Source organism: Pleurodeles waltl, chromosome 4_2 (assembly GCF_031143425.1).
Source record: "Pleurodeles waltl isolate 20211129_DDA chromosome 4_2, aPleWal1.hap1.20221129, whole genome shotgun sequence".
Taxonomy (NCBI): domain Eukaryota; kingdom Metazoa; phylum Chordata; class Amphibia; order Caudata; family Salamandridae; genus Pleurodeles; species Pleurodeles waltl.
In genome coordinates, this window is record NC_090443.1 from 1,021,014,767 (window position 1) to 1,021,038,711 (window position 23,945).

General features: G+C 44.5%; 1 protein-coding gene across 5 annotated transcripts in view; it reads right to left on the reverse strand.

The window, feature by feature from the left end:
* The window catches only part of LOC138293607 (tenascin-like), a 581,232-nt gene that overhangs the window by 471,322 nt on the left and 85,965 nt on the right, over positions 1-23,945 (reverse strand). For all 5 annotated transcript variants that reach the window (XM_069232880.1, XM_069232877.1, XM_069232879.1 and 2 more), the window contains one exon: positions 11,277-11,381. In XM_069232880.1, the coding sequence (XP_069088981.1) occupies positions 11,277-11,381 (105 nt within the window). The remainder of the gene's footprint in view (positions 1-11,276; positions 11,382-23,945) is intronic.

The window sequence follows — 23,945 nt, forward strand, 5'->3', positions numbered from 1 at the left end:
ACCGGTCCCAGGATACTTGTTTCCAGTCCAGGGAAGACCTGGCCTAGCAGTTCGGGCTGGACTGTTCCCATGGGGAACAGGGTCAAGACTGATTTGCATATGGCTGGGTCCAAACTGGAATGGCATGGGCAGCAAAAAAACGATGGATTTAGGCCCAGATCACTGTACTGGGGGTGAATGTTTGACAATGTTCAACATTCCGTCCATCACTTGTTGTTTTTGCTATGTCCTGTTACCTTGCCTTCTTTTTGCTTACAGGGAGGTACCCCAGAAAGGAGTGGGCTTCAGCCCCTTTGAACGCCTATTTGGACACCCTGTAAGAGGTCCTCTAACACTTGTAAAGGAGGGTTGGGAACAACCTTTAAAAGCTCCTAAGCAAGACATAGTGGACTATGTACTCGGCCTAAGATCCAGAATGGCTAAGTACATGAAAAAGGCCAGTAAAAACCTTCAGGCCAGCCAAGAGCTCCAAAAGCAATGGCATGACCAGAAGGCTGTTCTGATTCAGTGCTAACCAGGACAGAAGGTGTGGGTATTGGAGCCTGTGGCCCCAAGAGCACTCCAAGACAAATGGAGTGGACTCCATCTCATTGTTGAAAAGAAGGGCGAGGTTACCTACTTGGTTGACCTGGGCACTGCCAGGAGTCCCCTTAGAGTGCTCCATTTCAATCGCCTAAAACCCTACTAGAACAGGGCTGATATCACCCTGCTCATGGCAACAGATGAAGGACAGGAAGAAGAGAGTGACCCTCTCCCTGATCTCTTCTCTTCCACAGAACAAGATGCTCTAGTGGAAGGTGTAGTTTTGGCAGACTGTCTTACTGCTGAGCAGAAAGACAACTGCATAAATCTCCTTAGTCAGTTTTCTGAACTCTTTTCTACTGTGCCAGGCACTACTTCTTGGTGTGAGCACACTATAGATACTAGAGACTGCATGCCTGTCAAAAGTAAGATCTATAGGCAGCCTGACCATGTCAGGGACTGCATAAAACAAGAAGTTCAGAAAATGCTTGAACTAGGAGTGGTTGAACATTCTGAAAGCCCCTGGGCCTCTCCTGTGGTGCTTGTACCAAAGCCTCACTCAAAAGATGGGAAAAGAGAGATGAGGTTTTGTGTAGATTACGGAGGTCTCAACCAGGTAACAAAAACTGATGCTCACCCTATACCCAGGGCAGATGAGCTCATAGATACACTGGCATCTGCCAAGTATCTAAGCACCTTTGATTTGACTGCAGGGTATTGGCAGATCAAGTTATCAGAGGATGCCAAAGCAAAAACTGCATTTTCGACTATTGGAGGGCACTACCAATTCACAGTAATGCCCTTTGGTTTGAAAAATGCACCTGCCACTTTCCAGAGGTTGGTGAATACAGTCCTGCAAGGGTTGGAGGCTTTTAGTGCAGCATATCTGGATGAGATAGCTGTCTTTAGCTCCACCTGGGATGATCACCTGGTCCACCTGTAGAACGTTTTGGAGGCCCTGCAGAAGGCAGGCCCCACTATCAAGGCTTCAAAGTGCCAGATAGGGCAGGGAAAGTGGTTTATCTGGGACACCTGGTAAGTGGAGAACAGATTGCACCACTTCAGGGGAAAATCCAGACAATCATGGATTGGGTTCCCCCTACAACTCAGACCCAGGTGAGAGCCTTCTTAGGCCTCACTGGGTATTACAGGAGGTTCATTAGGAACTATGGCTCCATTGCAGCCCCACTTAATGACCTCACTTCTAAGAAAATGCCTAAAAAGGTATTGTGGACAGCTAGCTGTCAGAAAGCTTTTGAGGAGCTGAAACAGGCCATGTGCACTGCGCCTGTCCTAAAAAGCCCATGTTACTCCAAGAAATTCATTGTTCAAACTGATGCATCTGAATTAGGGGTAGAGGCAGTCTTATCACAACTGAATTCTGAGGGCCAGGATCAACCTGTTGCTTTTATCAGCAGGAGGTTGAGCCCTAGAGAAAAGCGTTGGTCCGCCATAGAGAGGGAGGCCTTTGCTGTGGTCTGGGCACTGAAGAAGTTGAGGCCATACCTGTTTGGCACTCACTTCATTGTTCAGACAGACCACAAACCTCTACTTTGGCTAAAACAAATGAAAGGTTAAAACCCTAAATTGTTGAGGTGGCCCATATCTCTGCAGGGAATGGACTATACAGTGGAACATAGACCTGGGAGTACCCACTCCAATGCAGATGGACTCTCCAGATATGTGTATGTCACTGGGACCCTGCCAGCCAGGGCCACAGTGCTCATAAGTGTGCCCTGTATGTTTTCCCAACTGTCTCACTGAGGCTCTGCTAACCAGAACCTCAGTGGTTATGCTCTCTCTGCTTTCCAAATTGTCACTAACAGGCTAGTGACCAATTTCACCAATTCAAATTGGCATACTGGAACACCATTATAATTCCCTAGTATATGGTACTGAGGTTCCCAGGGTATTGGGGTTCCAGGAGATCCCTATGGGCTGCAGCATTTCTTTTGCCACCCATAGGGAGCTCTGACAATTCTTACACAGGCCTGCCACTGCAGCCTGAGTGAAATAACGCCCACGTTATTGCACAGGCATTTACCACTGCACTTAAGTAACTTATAAGTCACCTATATGTCTAACCTTCACCTGGTGAAGGTTGGGTGCTAAGTTACTTAGTGTGTGGGCACCCTGGCACTAGCCAAGGTGCCCCCACATCGTTCAGGGCAAATTCCCCGGACTTTGTGAGTGCAGGGACACCATATCACGCGTGCACTATGCATAGCGTCACAATGGTAACTCCAAGTAACATGTCTAAGATCATGGAATTGTCACCCCAATGCCATTTTGGCATTGGGGGGACAATTCCATGATCCCCCGAGTCTCTAGCACAGACCCGGATACTGCCAAACTACCTTTCCTGGGGTTTCACTGCAGCTGCTGCTGCTGCCAACCCCTCAGACAGGTTTCTGCGCTCCTGGGGGCCAGTCAGGCCTGGGCCAGGAAAGGAGAACAAAGGACTTCCTCAGAGAGAGGGTGTTACACCCTCTCCCTTTGGAAAAAGGTGTCAGGGCTGGGGAGGAGTAGCCTCCCCAAGCCTCTGGAAATGCTTTGATGGGCACAGATGGTGCCCATCTCTGCATAAGCCAGTCTACACCGGTTCAGGGATCCCCCAGCCCTACTCTGCCGCGAAACTGGACAAAGGAAAGGGGAATGACCACTCCCCTGACCTGCACCTCCCAGGGGAGGTGCCCAGAGCTCCTCCAGCGTGCCCCAGACCTCTGCCATCTTGGATTCAGAGGTGTGCTGGCACACTGGACTGCTCTGAGTGGCCAGGGCCAGCAGGTGATGTCAGAGACTCCTTCTGATAGGCTCCTACCTGTGTTACTAGCCTATCCTCCTTCCTAGGTAGCCAAACCTCCTTTTCTGGCTATTTAGGGTCTCTGCTTTGGGGAATATTTCAGATACCGAATGCAAGAGCTCACCAGAGTTCCTCTGCATCTCCCTCTTCACCTTCTGCCAAAGGATCGACCGCTGACTGCTCAGGATGCCTGCAAAACCGCAACAAAGTAGCAATGACGACTACTAGCAACCTTGTATCGCTCATCCTGCCGGCTTTCCCGACTGTTTCCAGGTGGTGCATGCTCTGGGGGTAGTCTGCCTCCTTTCTGCACCAGGAGCTCTGAAGAAATCTCCTGTGGGTCGACGGAATCTTCCCATGCAACCGCAGGCAACAAAAGACTGCTTCACCGGTCCTCTGGGTCCCCTCTCAGCACGACGAGCGTGGTCCCTGGAACTCAGCAACTCTGTCCAAGTGACTCTCACAGTCCAGTGACTCTTCAGTCCAAGTTTGGTGGAGGTAAGTCCTTGCCTCCTCACGCTAGACTGCATTGCTGGGTACCTGTGATTTGCAGCTGCTCTGGCTCCTGTGCACTCTTCCAGGATTTCCTTTGTGCACAGCCAAGCCTGGGTCCCCGACACTCTAACCTGCAGTGCACAACCTTCTGAGTTGTCCTTCGGCGTCGTGGGACTCCCTTTTGTTACTTCGCGTGGACTCCGATTCACTCCTCTTCTAAGTGCCTGTTCCGGTACTTCTGCAGTTGCTGCATGCTTCTGTGAGGGCTCCGTGACTTGCTGGGCACCCCCCCTGTCTCCTCATCCAAGTGCGACATCCTGGTCCCTTCTGGGCCACAGCAGCATCCAAAAACACTAACCGCGACCCTTGCAGCTAGCAAGGCTTGTTTGCGGTATTTCTGCATGGGAACACCTCTGCAAGCTTCTTCACGACGTGGGACATCCATCCTCTGAAGGGGAAGTTCCTAGTCCTTTTCGTTCTTGCAAAACACCAAGTTTCTTCCATCCGGTGGCAGCTTCCTTGCACCCTCAGCTGGCATTTCCTGGGCTCCTGCCCACTCTCGACACTGTCACGACTCTTGGACTTGGTCCCCTTGTCTTACAGGTACTCAGGTCCGGAAATCCACTGTTGTTGCATTGCTGGTGTTGGTTTTCCTTGCAGAATCCCCCTATCACGACTTCTGTGCTCTCTGGGGGTTGTAGGTGCACTTTACACCTACCTTACAGGGTCTTGGGGTGGGCTATTTTTCTAACCCTCACTGTTTTCTTACAGTCCCAGCGACCCTCTACAAGCTCACATAGGTTTGGGGTCCATTCGTGGTTCGCATTCCACTTTTGGAGTATATGGTTTGTGTTGCCCCTATACCTATGTGCTCCTATTGCAATCTATTATAACTTTACACTGCTTGCATTACTTCCTTTTGCTATTACTGCATAATTCTGGTATTGTGTACATATATCTTGTCTATATTTCTCATCCTCATACTGAGGGTAGTCACTGAGATACTTTTGGCATATTGTCATAAAAATAAAGTACCTTTATTTTTAGTATATCTGTGTATTGTGTGTTCTTATGATATTGTGCATATGACACCAGTGGTATAGTAGGAGCTTTACATGTCTCCGAGTTCAGCTTAAGCTGCTTTGCCATAGCTAACTTCTATCAGCCTTAGCTGCTGGAAACACCTCTTCTACACTAATAAGGGATAACTGGACCTGGCACAAGGTGTAAGTACCTCTGGTACCCACTACAAGCCAGGCCAGCCTCCTACACCAGTCAAACAAGAATTGACAACAAGCTGCAAAGACACTGTACTAACTTCTTTGTTCCATGATCATAGGGGACTTCTCCAGTTCCAGGAGGCCCACAGGATGGTAGGCGTCTGGGATTAGTGAACATTGAAAAGCACTGTGGTCACAGAGAAGTGGCAGGTGCTGTTAGTCATTCACAGCGAAGATAAAGTTTAAGTTGCCATACATGGTCTATGGAGAAGAGGGCTAGATAGAGAATAAGAAATATTGAGCAGTACAGAGAAGATAGACAAGAAAATAGAGAGAACGGGTTCTAGAAAAGGAGAGAAGATTGAGAGAAAGAAAGAAGACAGTAGGAAAAGCAAGAGAGAGAGCAGTAGAGACAAGAATGAGAAGATAGATGGAGCAGCAACATGAAAGAGATAGTGGGACAAAGTTTGAGAGGCAGTGGGGACAGAGATAAGGAGATGGAGAGAGAAAAGAGAAAGTAAGAGAGAGACTAAAGGAGAAAAATGAGAGCTAGATATATGTGTAGAAAAGGTGATTGGAGATTTTAAGCAAATTTATAGCTTATCATGTTTTGGCAACACACTTGGCCCACTGTGATTTCAATGCACAATTTTACACTTTATGATTTACAAGGGAACTTAGTGTAGGATCCAAAAATCACCTTATATAGTAGTCTATAAAGTCCTAAAAAGCTCTAGCTGTTGTTTTTTTATCTATATTATGTTTTACAAACTAACAATGGCACCCCCTTGTTATTTGTTACTCTATGCTCTTGGGGAGAAGTGCTGACACTTTATCTTTTAATGTCTACATTTGCTAGTATAGTATCTGGCAAGTACAACATACTTGCTGAGAAGTCCATGTTCAATTAACGAGTTGATTTGGCTTTCTAGTGTACGCATAAGTATGGCAGTCTCTTAACTGTTTCTTAACATGTACCTTGACTTTTACTCACACCTGTGGTAATGCCAAACAACCCCTTTGCAATTAAATATTTTCCATTTCTAGTACACATGGTAGGCTTCCATGATGCCTACATTCTCTGTGCAGAAACATGCATGCTCATCCAAGCAATGTTAGCCACACAGCGGGTGCCATCTTGAGGATTCTATGCAAGGAGTCCACTACATGTGAAAGAGTGGAGAATATCCGTAATTCCAAAGTCGAGGACTCTGTAGCATTCAAATGGGAACTACCATGCAAGCAGCATCAAAGAGAGATGTGTTACCACATGAGCAGGATTCTAGATGAAAACCATAAAACCACCACTCAGACCCTTAGAGGCAGAGCTGCTGCCTGCCCATCTTCAGCTCCCCTGCCTGGAAATGGACCTAGTGTCCTCAGCCAGGTCACACGCCTCAAATGGACCCATTCTGAGCTCGCAAAATTACCTATACTGTAGCACACCTACCTGTCCTGCTGGTCAATGTCTAATTAATGTCTTCTTTTATACAACACATTTTGCACAACGTGTCTGTAACAATGAGGGGTATATTTCATTGTGGGAGCCTAATTCAAGTCCATGCAGGTTTGATTGGTGCTTTTGATTGAATGTAATTAAACGACTCCTCTTTTGTCACAACCCTATAGTGAAATTAATTGTAGTACATTCCCAACATCACTTCTAAAATTACATCTCATTTGTATTTAGTTTTTACCATTACTGCAGTCCTAAAATACACTGCACACCACTAATTTCCCAAAATGTTATTGGTAGCTATGTCCCCTAATCTCTGTAACACAATTGTAATTTAACGGCAAGTTAAATTAAAATCTCACTTACAAAGTTGAGTGAAATTCAAAGGTTTATCCTTTCGGGCTTTCCAGGTGTGATGACTTCCTAAGGCAGAATGTCCAAGTTAGGACAACCTCCAAAACAAATGTGTGTGGATATTGAACATTCACCACCTTAGGGAAGGACTGTGGGAGGGAAGGCTCTCACTTAATGCCAGCTTATTTAAAAAATAATAAACTTCATAAGCTTTGCATTTCACAAAGTTTGAACAGGTTAGAAAATACACAAAGTTGTTAGTCAGCCTGCTTTACAAATGTAGGACTCTTTTTTGAATCCCATCTATTTGATAGGATTTAAAGTTGGGTTGTGCAAAGTTTATTGAATGTGCTTTAATATGTCCCTTAAAAAATCCACATATTCCTTCACATCAAAACATGCGGTGTGCATCCTAAATATCAAAACAGGTAAGTAAGTATACATTTTCTATACATTACTCCACATATATGTACCTACGTGATATATATCTTCAAGGTAAAAAGATGTGAAGTTAGGAATAGTAAACCTATACTTCCATGTATGCATTTACCTTTCTATATTCTGTCCTCAATATTCTTGTACCACAATATTCTGAGTGGAGAGGGGTTGATATTAGTAGTTTAACCAGTATTTAGTGAAATGAATTGTAGTACATTCCCAACATCACTTCTAAAATTACATCTCATTTGTATTTAGTTTTTACCATTACGGCAGTCCTAAAATACACTGCACACCACTAATTTCCCAAAATGTTATTGGTAGCTATGTCCCCTAATCTCTGTAACACAATTGTAATTTAACGGCAAGTTAAATTAAAATCTCACTTACAAAGTTGAGTGAAATTCAAAGGTTTATCCTTTCGGGCTTTCCAGGTGTGATGACTTCCTAAGGCAGAATGTCCAAGTTAGGACAACCTCCAAAACAAATGTGTGTGGATATTGAACATTCACCACCTTAGGGAAGGACTGTGGGAGGGAAGGCTCTCACTTAATGCCAGCTTATTTAAAAAATAATAAACTTCATAAGCTTTGCATTTCACAAAGTTTGAACAGGTTAGAAAATACACAAAGTTGTTAGTCAGCCTGCTTTACAAATGTAGGACTCTTTTTTGAATCCCATCTATTTGATAGGATTTAAAGTTGGGTTGTGCAAAGTTTATTGAATGTGCTTTAATATGTCCCTTAAAAAATCCACATATTCCTTCACATCAAAACATGCGGTGTGCATCCTAAATATCAAAACAGGTAAGTAAGTATACATTTTCTATACATTACTCCACATATATGTACCTACGTGATATATATCTTCAAGGTAAAAAGATGTGAAGTTAGGAATAGTAAACCTATACTTCCATGTATGCATTTACCTTTCTATATTCTGTCCTCAATATTCTTGTACCACAATATTCTGAGTGGAGAGGGGTTGATATTAGTAGTTTAACCAGTATTTAGGAAAGAAATACATCTACAGAGTGCAGCTTTAATGTTTGGTCATAGCTGAGGACAATGCCCCCCTAAAAATATTCTTCCGGCTCTGGGCCTGACTCAAAGAACACATTGCTAAGAAGACTAAAACTGCCTGTTTGCAAACCTCTCTCCTTGCTGTGTATTATTATGTTCTGATTATGTCATCTCTGCCAGATAAGAGAATGTTCAACACCCATTCTTATTTAACCCATTTTCCCACTAACCATGCAGGCCTCTAGACATTTGTAGGCCTACTCCAATCCATAACCACAGGTTACCCTTCCCAGTTAGTGGCCCCTAATTCCTCTACACTTGTGGTCAAGACCCAACATATCTCCTGGAATAAATTATTCTAGTCTCCCTATAACAACACATAACCGAATTAGAAATATAGAGTAAAATGTAATTAATGAAATTACACCAAATTGTCAAAATGCAAATAGAGAACCAGAAGATATGATTCTTAAAGTGTTTTTAAGTAAAAATGTGCTCCAAAAAGTGTAAAGTTCAGCAACAGACATAGGTGCGATTTGAGGCTGACCGCATTTGAGCACCAATCCGATACACCAACCTGGTTCATACTCGTCAAAGATTTTGCCTTCTGACTGTGTGTCAAAAGTGTTACATTGGGTCAAGAGGCCTGCCAAACAGGTTTTCACACTGTAGTGCAAAACCGGATGCCCACTAAATTCAGCCTATTGTTTGCCCTAAGGAGGTATTTCAAACCTTTTTCACACCTATTCAAGGTTGAGCACAGAGTGAAAGCTGGCGTAGGATTATGCTATTTAGCCTTCTAACAGTTCATAAGATAGGGAGTAAGTTTCTAAAAGTTGTTTTTCCTTAATATTATTAAAAAATTGGACTTCAAAATGTAACTAGATTTTTAATAGCTATTGAAACTAGTGGTTGAGAGAAAGTGAGTTATTGGTTGAGGGGGCCCTTTTAGAGCAACAGCCAGAATCCTTGTCAGGGTGAACCGGAAAAGCCACTAAATGAACCTGTGCTTAACCCTCTGGTAGATTGGAACAAAAGCAGACAGGCTTAATTTAGAGGCAATGTGTAAAGTATTTATGCAGCATTCAAACTGTAATAAAGTGAAAACACAGCACAAGAAAAATACCACACCAATTTAGAACAATAAAGTAAAATGTAATAAATATGACACCAAAACAACAAATTTCCAATCAGTAGTAATGAAGTTATGAATTTTTAAAATGTCAAGTAAAAAATAGTGGCAAAATGTTCCAATCACAGGTATCTGGTAGAGTGAGACCTGGGCAGAGCCCAGATTTAAGGCCGACTGTGATGGAGCGAGGTTCAGATACACTCGTCATTTTTTAGCTCTGCGTGGATGACACTAACTAATCCTATCCTTAAAGAGTTTGCTGCGAAAATGGCAAAGGATTTTGTCACTTTTCTAGCTTGGCATGCATTGAACTATGCTAATCCTATGCTTAAAAACTATGCTAGAAAAGCAGATATTTGAGGTGAACAGTTTTCAAATGTTGGTGATGTGGTAGAGTTTTCCATATAACGTAACTGCTCTCCACGTTAAACCTGGGAACTACCCAGAGTTCCCTATCACCTTTTGTGATTAATTTAGTTAGCACTCTAAACCTAAAAGTGTATTGCTTTGACTTATACTGGGTGTTTCCTTGTGTCTGGACAAAGCTATGTCTCACTGATAAGCTATAAGAAGCACCAGATGTGCTTTTATTCATTCCATAATTTAATTAATGCGGGAAAATAACAAAGCTTGAGCTCTGGTTCTCTGCGGAGCACCTCGAAGTAGCCAGGGGTTATTCCTTAAACATCGTAGAAAGCCAAAGCAAACAGTGGCCTCTTTGTTAAATTAACAAACTTAGAAGTCCATAGTCAACCTATTATCACACCAGAAGCCTAAATCTTTGACTACTGAGTTCAGAGGAGGGATAGGCTAGAAATCTGTAGGCCAGCACTGCAGGCTCCAAAGATTCAGTGATAATTTGTAAGAACTGGGGGGTTGGCTGGGTGCTGGACATTCTCCAAAAAACAGACGGATGTCCATCTTACCTATTTATAGTGCATAGATAGCTGGAGACATCCACCTATTTTTGGGAGTATCTCGCAACCACCAAACTCTAAATAACCCCCTATGGCCCTGATTATATGTATAGATGATATTTATGATACCATGGGGAATGTTATTTATCCAGTGCAATAAACACCACCTATTACAAGCTGTTGGGGAATAACGTGGATTTCTGCGTTTAACACACAAAAATCTGCATGATACAGTAAATACTGTATGGTTTTCCCCTGTTATATTTCGGCAGGTTTTATCTACCGAAATTTAACAAAGGATGAGCTATTTAAACTATTTGATAATTATCAGAAGCATTATATACCTAACAACTCATAATTCCAACCTGTGCGTAAACAGAGGTTTAAACACGGATCGGAATTAACCACACAACTCGTAATCAGGCCCTGTATGCTTTTTCAATAGAAAACGTGACACGTTATAATTTCAGTGCAAATGGTGACACATTATAATTTCAGTTCAAATGGCGAAATCCCACAATACAGGATGAAATGGTTCTCTCTGTATTATTTCTATAAATGGTGTTTAGATTAGTTGATCATATAGTATATATTGGCACAATCTTTATTGATAACACTACAAGGTAAAATTGAAAGGATAAGTAGTGTTGGGCTGCATTCTACCCTGGACAGGGGGTCACATTTGCAGATCCACAGTGAGTTAGTACCAAGCGCTCTCTACAAAGACACTGGAATTAAACATATAATATTTTTAATGTGGTATTTTATATTTTAAGATGTGTTGTATTTTAATCTAGGTATAGGTTTAATGGATGCTGCTCAACAAATACTGTGATGAAGGCTGGAATACTGATAACCTACAATGCATTCATTACACGTAGCCATTCATGGTCTTTAAACAACGTTTTCTTCCTTACCTTGATCACAATTTGATCCTGTATATCCAGCGTTACATGCACATTGGCGATATGGACAAAAGCCATGTTCGCAGCTGGAAGATGAGCAGGATGAGACTGCAGAAGCTGAGGAGGCAAACCATAGAAAGGTAGCAAATTACAATTAGATGTTCACAATTAGAAAATGATAAACAGTGACACAGCAATGGGGTTTAGTTTAACAACCTAATGTGTCATGGAAGTTGTAGTCGTCTTTCACATCTGCATCCTAGGACCCTGGAATAAATTACTAAAACATTCCATTTTATATCATTGCGATTTTAGTGACATTATGTGCTTTAGTAACATTAGGTGCAGAACCTCTTTCAACTCTCTTCCTCTATATTCCAGGTAAGCAGTACTGCTGCACACCACAATGCATATGCCAGCCACCTAAGCAAAGTTTCGTTTTACCGTTTCCCTCATTTTGAAAATGACAATGCAATTTTGGAATCAAAGTCTACAGTGAACTCCGCTCATAAAATAAACATTTAGGAGCACAACACAAGGCCCCATTAAGCTATGTCAACAAAACAATCACATTACAGCAGCCCTTGGTACGAGATACTTAATGTAAAATACATTAAAGGAAGGACTATCTGAAACAAAGCAAGTTTTTTTTTACAACTTGTTTTCTGACAGCTAAGCAGATGTACAAATAAACTAAAGCTACTGTAAAGTTTTAACCACATATCTCTTACCTTCACTTGAATTTAGTTTGGAAAGACAGCTGTCAATGTGGAGTCTTCTCTCTTTTTACTACAACATCACGAGGACATAAATTGTTCAAAATCATTTTGTACCAGAAAACGCTAATAGTGGTACTAATGGTACCCAAACATTTAACTAATACCCTTATTGGTGAGCACATTTTAGTAATGTTTTTAGTGACTCAGACGTAAGCGGAAAGAGACAATTTTTGCCTCATGTTAACATCCTAACATAGAAAGCTGCAGTGAAAAGCACATAAAATGTGCTAAGCTTTTCATTTTGTGGTGGCCACAATTGTGTCTACCTTATTGATTACCTTGTTAACTAAAAATAGTGTTAAAGTATAACTTAAACTTCAGAATAATTACATGTATTGAAACAAATCTGTTTATTAAACATTTAATGTGTGAATTATTAGTTTAAAGATTTGAGCACAAAATAGACAAGATTAATCACATTTATTGAAACAAATGTGTTTGATAAACATTTAGGGGATCATTACGACCCTGGCATTCTTCTGACAGCCAGGGCGACGATGGCAGTCTGACCGCCGCCAAAGCGGTGGTCCCACTGCATTGACAGAGGTCAGACCACCATATTATGACTGTGGTGAAAGGGCCACGGTTGGACTGTTGGCACCACCAGTTTCCCTCCACAGGAGGGGCTGGTGGTGCCGGCAGTCTTGATTCGTCAGGGCAGCGCTGCATGCTGCACTGCTCTGGGGATTAGGAGTCCCCTCTCCACCAGCTTTTGCATGGCGGTTGCACTGCCATGCAAATGCTGGCGGAGACAGGGTGCCGGTGGCCCCATGGGGGCCCCTGCACAGCCCATACACTTGGCATGGGCAGAGCAGGGGCACCCATGTCTGCTCTGCAGACAGTGAAAAGCACAACGGGTGCTGGTGCACCCGACACACCACAGCATTGCCCCCAGCTCACTTAAGAGCCAGCGTCAATGCTGTGGGCTGTTGGCCAACTCGTAATAAGGGCCGCGATCAGGTCACCACACTGGCGTTGACCTGACCAGGGGACTTTGGCGGACGGACTTTTCCATCTGCCGAAGTCAAAATGAGGCCCTTAATGTGTGAATTATTAGTTTAAAGAGTCAAACAGAAAAAATGCAATTCTCTGTCATATTTACAGAACTGTATTAACAAATGTTTATGTTTAAAGCAAATTGCTTTATAAATCAATTATTAACCTTGAAAAGCTTATAAGTTTATATTTCTCATGTTTTATTAAATTTCAATGAATAAACTGTAATGCATTTGAATTTCTTATGTTAACTTAACAAGGCCTGCAGGACTATTTGCAGCCATGTAAAAGATATTGCAATCATTTTTTTCTTCTAGCGTGAACTTTTTCTCTAGGATCTGTTCTCAGGAGAAACTTTGCAAGTAGCAGTAGGTTCTTTGTTCAATTCATAAGGATTTTCAGCATAGCATCCTTGATGGAGGAACATCCTAGCCTATGAATTTAACATCGTTGCAATCCTTCATGGAGTCGCACGGAGGAGGACGTTTTCCATGACACTCATGAGAATATGTCAAACTGTTGCAACTTTGCAATCACCTAATGGCTGTGATTGGACAAATCCTCTTTTGTGTGATGTAGTGTCACCAAAACGGCAAATCAAATCAATTTGTGTGATTGATAATAATGTTGAACCTGGAATTGTTAGGTGGTTGCAGCAGTTGTGCTATACTCTTTTTTGATCCTGCATTTTCTTGATGACAACTTTGCTACTGATTCTGATGATCCGCTGATGAAGAACCCTTGAATGCTGTTCCCTTGGAGAGGTATTACCCCTCTCAGTTGAACGCCATTGCCCCTTGACGTTCCCCTTTTTCTAGCATAGAATCTATGAGGCTGACACTTATTCTTTTTATTTTTCTAGGTAGCGTTCTGTAACCCAAGTTATATTTTTCTAAATTATTTTTGTCTTCTTTTGCATTTTGTCCGCATGTGTTTGCCCTCTCCCACACATGCATTCCCTAATTTGATTAGCTGTAGGGACAACCTGTGCCCAGACTAAATATGCACACTCTGCTTAATTGAACTTGATAAATGTTGATAAAATCTGACCTAAGATAAGTTTCTGTATCTTGAATAATTTCAATAATGACATGTATGATTCTTCTTGAATGCCTAATAGTGTTAATGGTAATGCGATCAAATTTATTTTGCTGCTTTGGGCAACCTATGGTGATCATATATCTTTACAATTTGGTTTTATGCACTGTCTTCATGATACTAACTTTGTGGTTCTAAAATAAAGCTTTGAACTTCATTCCTGATTGGAGTTTTCCTTCCGTGGCCACATTGGTCATGGTTTCTGAATTGTTTGTGGTGCTCATGTAAATTGTGTATGGTTGACCACACTTCTTTCTGGGGCAAAAGGTTAGTCGACCTTGGTGACGTGTTTGATTCCTGCGAAGGATGAAAAACACGCACACAGTTCTGGTAACAGAGTGACGGTTGCTTCCCAAAAGAGGGGGAACCATATTTTTGAATAGTGTTAGGGAGTCCACTTGTCATTGCCCAATTAACAAATTGCCCCTCCCACATTTTGTCCCATGGTCCGTTCCAGAGATGGATGACGTTCCAACATTGTGGCTACAAGTGACAGGTTTGTGTGAGTATAAACAGGGTTTTGCACTTGCAATGGTTTTTGCTTAAAGATTGCAGTGTAGTGTTTTGCGTAGTCGTCGTCCTCAAAGTGATTGTAGCGCTTTTGCCTCAGAAATTGTCTGCTGTTGTTGTTGCTGTTGGCGGGACCGTTGTGGCCTAAGATCCTGAGACAAAGCACAAGTGTAGCAGACACTTTATTGTCTGCAGTGAGGTATGTGTCATAAGGCGCCATTGACAGTGCCAGTAGTTTTTCCTTGAGTGTGTGTGAGTTGTTGGTTGGTATTAGGTGAATCTTCAGTGCACTTGGAGGATCCTTATCAATCAGGGTGGGAACTGCTGGTCACTCATTGTATACCTGCAAAAGCCACAGTCAGAAATGTAGCTTGTACAGTTTTCAAAGCGTTTGAGCCCTACCTGTAGTGTGCAGACAGGTTTTTTGTTTTTGCTCGCAATAATTTGCATTTAAAGTATGTGAGTGATTGTGTGAGAGGCCATTGCGAAGTAACTGCAGCTGCTGAGTGAAGTGAGTGTGACGTCATTGTGTGTTGTGCTGGTATAGGTTGGATAGTGTGAAGCCGCGCTGTTATTGGTGGATAGTACAGTGTTGCTATTGGTTGAGGACCGTGAGCACAAATAATTTTGGGATTGAAATTACTTCCTGATTCGATCATAAATTGTGAATTTAATTTGAAATTGAGTAAAAAGTTAATTTTTAAAAGCACTAAAGAGTGCGCTAAGAGCAGATGTAGATGTCAGTATTGCATTTGGTTAGATCATTGGTGCAAAATTACAGAGAAAGAAGGTACATTAGACTTTCCCCAGTACAAAACTAATTTGAGAATTCTAGATATCTTGAGGTGAATAAAATGCGAAATGAAACCGTGTAGGAGGCTGTCCTGGTTTGTAGTCGGTACCCTAGGTACCTACACCTTATACCAGGTCCAGTTATCCCTTATTAGTGAATGTAGTAGTGTTCTAGCAGCTTAGGCTGATAGAGGTAGCTATAGCAGAGCAGCTTAGGCTAAACTAGGAGACATGCAAAGCTCCTGCAGTACCACTTATAGTCACACAGTACTTACACTCAAGTAAAGACAATACTCAGTGTTACCAAAAATAAAGGTATTTATTTGGGTGACACAAGGCCAAAAATATCTTAGAGGCAATACTCCTTCTGGAGGTAAGTATTACACACAATATATACACTAGACACCAAAATAAGGTAAGTAATTAGTCATACAATAGTGCAAACAATAGAAAAATGCTATAGAATGCAATAGGAGAAAATAGGTCTAGGGGCAACACAAACCATATACTAAGAAAGTGGAATGCGAATCACGAATTCCCCCCTAGACATGTGTAGTGTGTAGAGAATCGTTGGGAGAGTAAGAATACAGTAAAGGTAAGTAAATTACCCCACCCCAGAGCCCAGAAAAGCAGGAATAAAGTACTGCAAGTTTCCTTAGGACACACTACACCTCATGATTGGAATTATTGTAAGAACCAACCAAGTCTACAAACAACAAACAGTGGATTCCTGGACCTGAAGACCTGCAAAAGAAGGGGACCAAGTCCAGAAGTCGAAAGAAGTTCCAGGAAGGACAGGAGCCGGTGCCAACCTAGAAGAGGGTGCAAAAGAAGAGTCCCTGGTTGGACAAAAACTGCAGAAATGCACCCTAGGAAGATGCCAGCGTGTTCCTGCATGATGCAATGGATGTCCCACGACGTGAAGATAGATGCAGACGTGATTTCGTGTTGGAAGCCTCGAACAAGCCTTGGTTCTGGCAAATTTGCGGTTTGTGTCAAAGTGGCACTGGCTGGACCCAGGGGAAGAGGGGGCTCTCAGCACTATAGAGAGCCCTTCAGGATGTCAGGCAGCACCCATGGAAGTCCCAGGACACAGGAACAAAGGAGGTGCAAATCACGGTTGGTGCAGCACTACACAGGAAGGTCCCACGCCGCCGGAGAACAACTCAGCGAGTTCAGCGTCGCAGGATGGAGTGCTGGGGACCTGTGCCAGGGTGTGCAGTAAGGAATTTTGCAATGGGTGCACAGAGGCCTCAGGAGGTGAAGAAGACGCGGTGGGTGCACAGGGGTACTGTCGCTCTCGGGGAAGGCAAGGTCTTACCTCCGCCAAAATGGGACAGCAGGACCTCAGGACAGTTGGTGTCGATGGGGTCCACCTTCTGTTCCAAGGAGTATGCTCGTCGCTAGGAGAGGAGTCCAAAAGAACTGGTCGTCGACTTTAGCAGGTTCCTGCGTAAGCAGGGGAGTGACTCCGTCACCCCATGGGAGATTTCTTCGGTCCTTCTGGTGCAGGATGAAGACAGGGAGTCCTCAGAGTGTGCACACCGTGGAAACTGTTGCAGTTGCTGGCTGGAGCTGAAGTTGCAGAAGAAATGTATCCCTTGTGGATACTTTGTTGCTGTTACAGCGGTTCCTGGAGCAGGCTGCGATTGATCCGAGGTCAAAGTATGAAGTCGTCGTTGCAGAGGATTCCTGCTGGAAACTTGAAAATAGAATCTGAAGAGAGCCCACAGGAGCGACCCTAAATAGCCCTGAGAGGGGGATTGGCTACCTTATTAGGTAAGAACCTATCAGGAGGGGTCTCTGACATCACCTGCTGCCACTGGCCACTCAGAGGCCTCCAGAGTGCCCTTACACCTTGCAAAGCAAGATGGCTGAAGTTTGGGACACACTGGAGGAGCTCTGGGCACCACCCTTGGGGTGGTGATGGACAGGGGAGTGGGCACTCCCCTTTCCTTTGTCCAGTTTATTGCCAGAGCAGGGACTGGGGGTCCCTGAACCGGTGCGGACTGGCTTATGTAAGGAGGGCACCATCTGTGCCCTTCAAAGCATTTCCAGAGGCTGGTGGAGGCTACCCCTCCCCAGCCTGTAACACCTATTTCCAAAGGGAGAGGGTGTAACACCCTGATCTCAGAGGAAATGCTTTGTTCTGCCTTCCTGGGACTGAGCTGCTCAGACCCCAGGAGGGCAGAACCCTCTCTGTGAGGTGGCAGCAGCTGTAGCTGCAGTGCAAGCCTCAGAGAGCTGGTTTGGCAGTACTGGGGGTCCATGGTGGAGCCCCCAGGATGCATGGAATTGGCCCCCCAATACCAGATTTGGAATGGGGGGACAATTCCATGATCTTAGACACCCTACATTGCCATATTCGGAGCTACCATTGTGAAGCTACATATATGTATTGACCTATATGTAGTGCACACGTGTAATGGTGTACACACACTCACGATGTCCGGGGAATTGGCCATGAACAAAGTGGGGGCACCTTTGCTAGTTCAAGGGTGCCCTCACACTTAGTAACTTTACAGGCCTGTGAAAGGGTTGTCTGAGCTCCTTATGGTTGGCAAAAGAAATGCTGCAGCCCATAAGGATCTCCTGGATCCCCAATGCCCTGGGTACCTAGGTACCATATATTAGGGACTTATAAGGGGGGGTCCAGTGTGCCAATTGGAATTCGTAAATGAAGTCACTAGCCTATAGTGACAAATTTAAAAGCAGAGAGAGCATGAGCACTGAGGTTCTGATTAGCAGAGCCTCAGTGACACAGTTAAGCACTATACAGACACACACATTAGGCCATAAACTACGAGCACTGGGGTCCTGATCAGCAGGATCCCAGTGAGACAGGCAAAAACATGCTGACATACAGGTAAAATTGGGGGTAACATGCCAAGAAAGATGGTACCTTCCTACAAACCGCCTCCAAGACCTACACAAACTGAAGTGCTTAGTGTTTGGGAGTTGATTGCTCGTGACAAGATATCCACTAAATACAAGAACATAATGCAGAAAGCAATAAAGACACTTTCAGAAGCTAGATGGGGCACAGAGCAGAAAATATGGAGAGAAAATATATTAGATGGAGTGAGAATGTTTTCAGCTATTTGAGGTGAAGAAGAAAAAGCAGGTACTAAACCTAAGACAAGAAAGAAACAGACAGCGAAGGCAGAGCAGGCAGAAGAAAATGAGAATAAAAAGACCATTACATACAAGAGTGATTCAGAGGATAAATTCATAAATCAGTTATTGATATATCACCCCCACCTTATCATGCAGTCGAGACAGGGCCAAGAAATGAAGCCGTACAAAGTACAGCCCTGAATGTGCCAACTTCTCCAGTTGCACAGACCCTGAATTAGAGAGTTCCATGTATGCCTGCAAATTCAGTGACACAAGTGGCTGTGGTTTATCTCCCCGTTCCGAGTATGAATACAGTTCAGCCTGAACTAAGCGCACTTGCCAACCAAGTAGTACCGAGCCCAGTTATGAACCAGGTTATGCCAAGTCCCAATTTGAGTCCTCCACTGCCCGCACCTTATGTGAATCAGCCTGTTCAAAATTGTGCCCATCCCCAGTCAATACCCATGTTCGTTCCACTCCAGTCAACTCCAAATGCTGTTCATAGAGAAAAAGGACAAAGTTTTAATGCTGTTTTGACAGGTCAAAGTGCTGGAATGACAATTCTGCAGAATCAGACACAACCGATGCGTTAACAGTTCCTGTGACTATAAGTCCAGTTGTTCCCTTGTATGCCTCAGGTAATCCTGGAAGCAATGTTCACTCAGAAAATACCCTGACTGTTTCAGAAATTCCAGTTGCAGAGAGGACAGCTTATTTAATTCAACCTTTGATTCCTACATGGATTGCAGATCCTAAGCAGACGTTAAATCAAACATGACCAGTTCTTGATGCAAGGTTTCCACAGAGAACCCCACTTCTTTACATGCCCACACCTGATCAAATCACAAACTTACATTCTGGAACAGCACAGGTAGATGTGCCCCAGAGAAATAAGATTTGTTTACAAGGTTTATCAGCACAACAGTTGACAGATTGGTTAAATAATTTGAGCCCGCAAGCTGCAGCAGGTGCGACAAATGGCAGTGGCAAAACAGAAGAGACACCTGTAGGAAGTTGGCTCTGTATATAATATTTCAAAGTAAGAAATAGTGTGCACAGAGTCCAAGGGTTACCCTTAGAGGTAAGATAGTGACAAAATTAGATAATACTAATGCTCTATTTGTGGTAGTGTGGTCGAGCAGTAGGCTTATCAGAGGGTAGTGTTAAGCATTTGTTGTACACACACATGCAATAAATGAGGAACACACACTCAAAGACTTACTCCAGGTGTTTTTTATATTGAAAAATATATTTTCTTAGTTTATTTTGAGAACCACAGGTTCAAGATTTACATTCAACACTTTAAATGCAAGGTATTTCACTTAGATACTTTAGGAACTTTGAATAAAAGCAATATCATATACAGTCTTTGTAAAAATCGCAATAAGCTATTTTAAAAGTGGACATTGCAAAAATCAACAGTTCCTGGGGGAGGTAAGTAAAGGTTAGTTTTGGAGGTAAGTAAAACACTTACAAGTCTCAAGTTTGGGGCATAGGCAGCCCACCGTTGGGGGTTCAAGGCAACCCCAAAGTTACCACACCAGCAGCTCAGGGCCGGTCAGCTGCACTAAGTCAACACAAAGGCGCCTATGGGGAACAGGGGTGCTCAGGTTCCAGTCTGCCAGCAGGTAAGTACCCGCGTCCTCGGGGGCAGACCAGGGGGGTTTTGTAGAGCACTGGGGGGGGACACAAGTAGGCACACAAAACACACCCTCAGCGGCACAGGGGCGGCCGAGTGCAGTGTGCAAAGCAGGCGTCGGGTTTCAGGTAGGAAACAATGGAGTGACCCGGGGTTCACTCTAGCGTTGCAGGCAGGCACAGGGGGGCTTCTCGGGACAACTACCACCTGGGCTAGGCAGAGGGTTGCCTGGGGGTCGCTCATGCACTGAGGTTCGTTTCTTCAGGTCCTGGGGGCTGCGGGTGCAGTGTTGATTCCAGTCGTCACGTCCCTTCTTACAGGCAGTCGTGGTCAGGGGGAGCCTCTGGATTCTCTCTGCAGGCGTCGCTGTGGAGCTCAGGGGGGTCGTCTCTGGCTACTCACAGGCTTGCAGTCACCGGGGAGTCCTCCCTGTGGTGTTGGTTCTCTGGATCTCGAGCCAGGGGGCATTCGGTGCAGAGTGTAGAGTCTCACGCTTCCGGCAGGAAACGTGCTGTCTTGGAAAGTTGCTTCTTTGTTTTAAAGAAGTAGATGGTTTTGAACAGGGCCGCTGTTCACTGGAGTTTCTTGGTCCTTTAGTTCAGGGCAGTCCTCTGCGGCTTTAGAGGTCGCTGGTCCCTGTCGGATGCGTCATTGGAGCAGGTTTTCAAAGTTGGAGACAGGCCGGTAGGGCTGGGGCCAAAGCAGTTGTCCGTCTTCTCTGCAGGCTTGTAGGTCAGCAGTCTGTCTTGGTTCTTCAGGTTGCAGGAATCTAGTTTCCTAGGTTCTGGGGTGCCCCTAAATACTACATTTAGGGGTGTGTTTAGGTCTGGGAGGGCAGTAGCCAATGGTTACTGTCCTGGAGGGTGGCTACACCCTCTTTGTGCCTCCTCCCTGAGGGGAGGGGGCACATCCCAAATCCTATTGGGGGAATCCTCCAATCTCAAGATGGAGGATTTAGAAAAGCAGGAGTCACCTCAGCTCAGGACACCTTAGGGGCTGTCCTGACTGGTGGGTGGCTCCTCCTTGTTTTCCTCATTATCTCCTCCAGCCTTGCCGCCAAAAGTGGGGGCAGTGGCCGGAGGGGCGGGCATCTCCACTAGCTGGGATGCCCTGTGGTGCTATAACAAAAGGGGTGAGCCTTTGAAGCTCACCGCCAGGTGTTACAGTTCCTGCAGGGGGAGGTGTGAAGCACCTCCACCCAGTAAAGGCTTTGTTCCTGGCCACAGAATGACAAAGGCATTCTCCCCAGGTGGCCAGCAACTTGTCTGGTTTGTGGCAGGCTGGCAGTGACTGGTCAGCCTACACTAGAAGTCGAGTTGGCATTCAGGGGGCATCTCAAAGATGCCCTCTGGGTGTATGTTACAATAAATTGCACACTGGCATCAGTGTGCATTTACTGTGCTGAGAAGTTTGATACCAAACTTCCCAGATTTCAGTGTAGCCATTATGGAACTGTGGAGTTTGTGTATGACAAACTCCCAGACCATATACTCTTATGGCTACCCTGCACTTACAATGTTAAGGTTTTGCTTAGACACGGTAGGGGCATAGTGCTCATGCACATATGCATTAACCTGTGGTATAGCGCACCCTGACTTAGGGCTGTAAGGCCTGCTTGAGGGGTGACTTACCTATGCCACAGGCAGTGTGAGGTTGGCATGGCACTCTGAGGGGAGTGCCATGTCGACTTAGTCATTTTCTCCCCACCAGCACATACAAGCTGTGAAGCAGTGTGCATGTGCTGAGTGAGGGGTCCCCAGGGTGGCATAAGACATGCTGCAGCCCTTAGAGACCTTCCCTGGCATCAGGGCCCTTGGTACCAGGGGTACCAGTTACAAGGGACTTATCTGAGTGCCAGGGTTGTGCCATTTGTGGAGACAAAGGTACAGTTTAGGGAAGGAACACTGGTGCTGGGGCCTGGTTAGCAGGGTCCCAGCACACTTCCAAATCCTAACTTAGCATCATCAAAAGGCAAAACGTCAGGGGGTAACCATGCCAAGGAGGCATTTCCTTACACAACCTGAGAGAGAGAGATCAGTGAATGTGCCCAGATTAAAATTAGAATTAAAATAATTAATTATGGAAACCCTAGACATGGTTCAATTGGAAACGTACACAGAAGATCAATTGTGCTTCATGTGCAAAGATGTCACACAGCGAGCAGGACTGACTTAAGAAAGGTTAGCAGAATTGACAGATAAATGTGATGTGGATTTAGAAAAGTCAAAAGCTTTAAAGAGAAGTTACAGATTAGGGTTTGTCAACAAAGACATAGCAAACATGAGATCACCCAGAATGAGAATGCACATTAAGGAAATAATTATATATCTTCAAACATGGAGTGTATTAGTGTAGGAGGCTGGCCTGGTGTATGGTGGGTACCTATGGTACTTACACCTTATACCAGGTCCAAGTATTCCTTATTAGTGTAGTGTAGTCAGTGTCCAGAAGCCAGGCTCTCTAGAGGTAGCTGTGGATGAGCAGCCAAGGCTTATCTAGGAGACATGCAAAGCTCCTGCAATACCACTGTAGTCACACAGTACTCACACACATGAGGGAAAACACTCTGTGTAAAGGTACTTTATTTTGGTGACACAAATACCAAAAATACCATAGAGACTATACTCCCTTAGGAGGTAAGTAATACACAAATTATATACACTAGTATACAGAAATAAGCATAAAAACAGTAAGAAAACAGTGCAATTAGTGAAAATCACAATAGTTCGAAATGGGCCTAGGGACAATACAAACCATATACTAAGAAAGTGGAATGCAAAAGTCGGTCCCCCACCTAGGCAAGTGTAGTGTGTTGAGGGGAGCTGGGAGTACTAGAAAACCCTGAAGGTAAGTACTAGAACCCACCCCAGTGCCCAGGAAAGTAGGAGTAAAACACAGTAACTTTCCCAGGATACACACAGAACCGAAAAGAAGGATTATGCAAGAACCATATGAGACTGTAAGACACCGGATTCCTGGACCTGAGGACCTGTGGAAGAAGGAGAACAGAAGCCCCTGCTAACCCGGATGAAGGTGCAAAAGAACAACCACCTCTGAAGACCAACAGTCATTACTGCACCCAAGAAGATGAAGTCGGGTTCCTGTTTGGTGCAAGTGATGTCCCACGCCGGATGGAGGATTGCAGTCTGGTTTGTTCTCACCTCCACCAAAGTTGGAAAGTTGGACGTTCGGACCGTCGGGACCACTTCAGTCCACCACCCATGATGCAGTATCCACGCAGCTCAGCAGGAGAGTGATCCACGCAGCCGGTCGTCGTTGCAGTCGGTGCCTGCTGAAGCAGGGAAGTCATGCCTTCACCCAAAGGGAGATTCCTTCGCTTTTCTGGTGCAGGCTGAAGACGGGCTGTCCTCAGAGGATGCACAACTTGGAAACAGTTGCAGTTTCTGGCAGGAGCTGGAGATACAATGTTGCAGAAGGGTTCTTGCTTCTTTGTTGCAGTCTGTAGAGTTCCTGGAGGGTCTAAATGCAGTTTCTTCATGGAGAAGCGGAAGTGGAGGATGCAGAGGATTCCTGCTGGAGTCTTGCAATCTGATGATTCACTCAAAGGAGAGACCCTAAATAGCCCTGAAAGGGGGATTGATCAGCTAACCAGGTAAGCACCTATCAGGGGAGGGCTCTGACATCACCTGCTGGCACTGGCCACTCAGATGCTTCCAGAGTTCCCTGCCAACCTTGAATCCAATATGGCAAAACCCAGGGACCCTCTGGAGGAGCTCTGAGCACCACCAC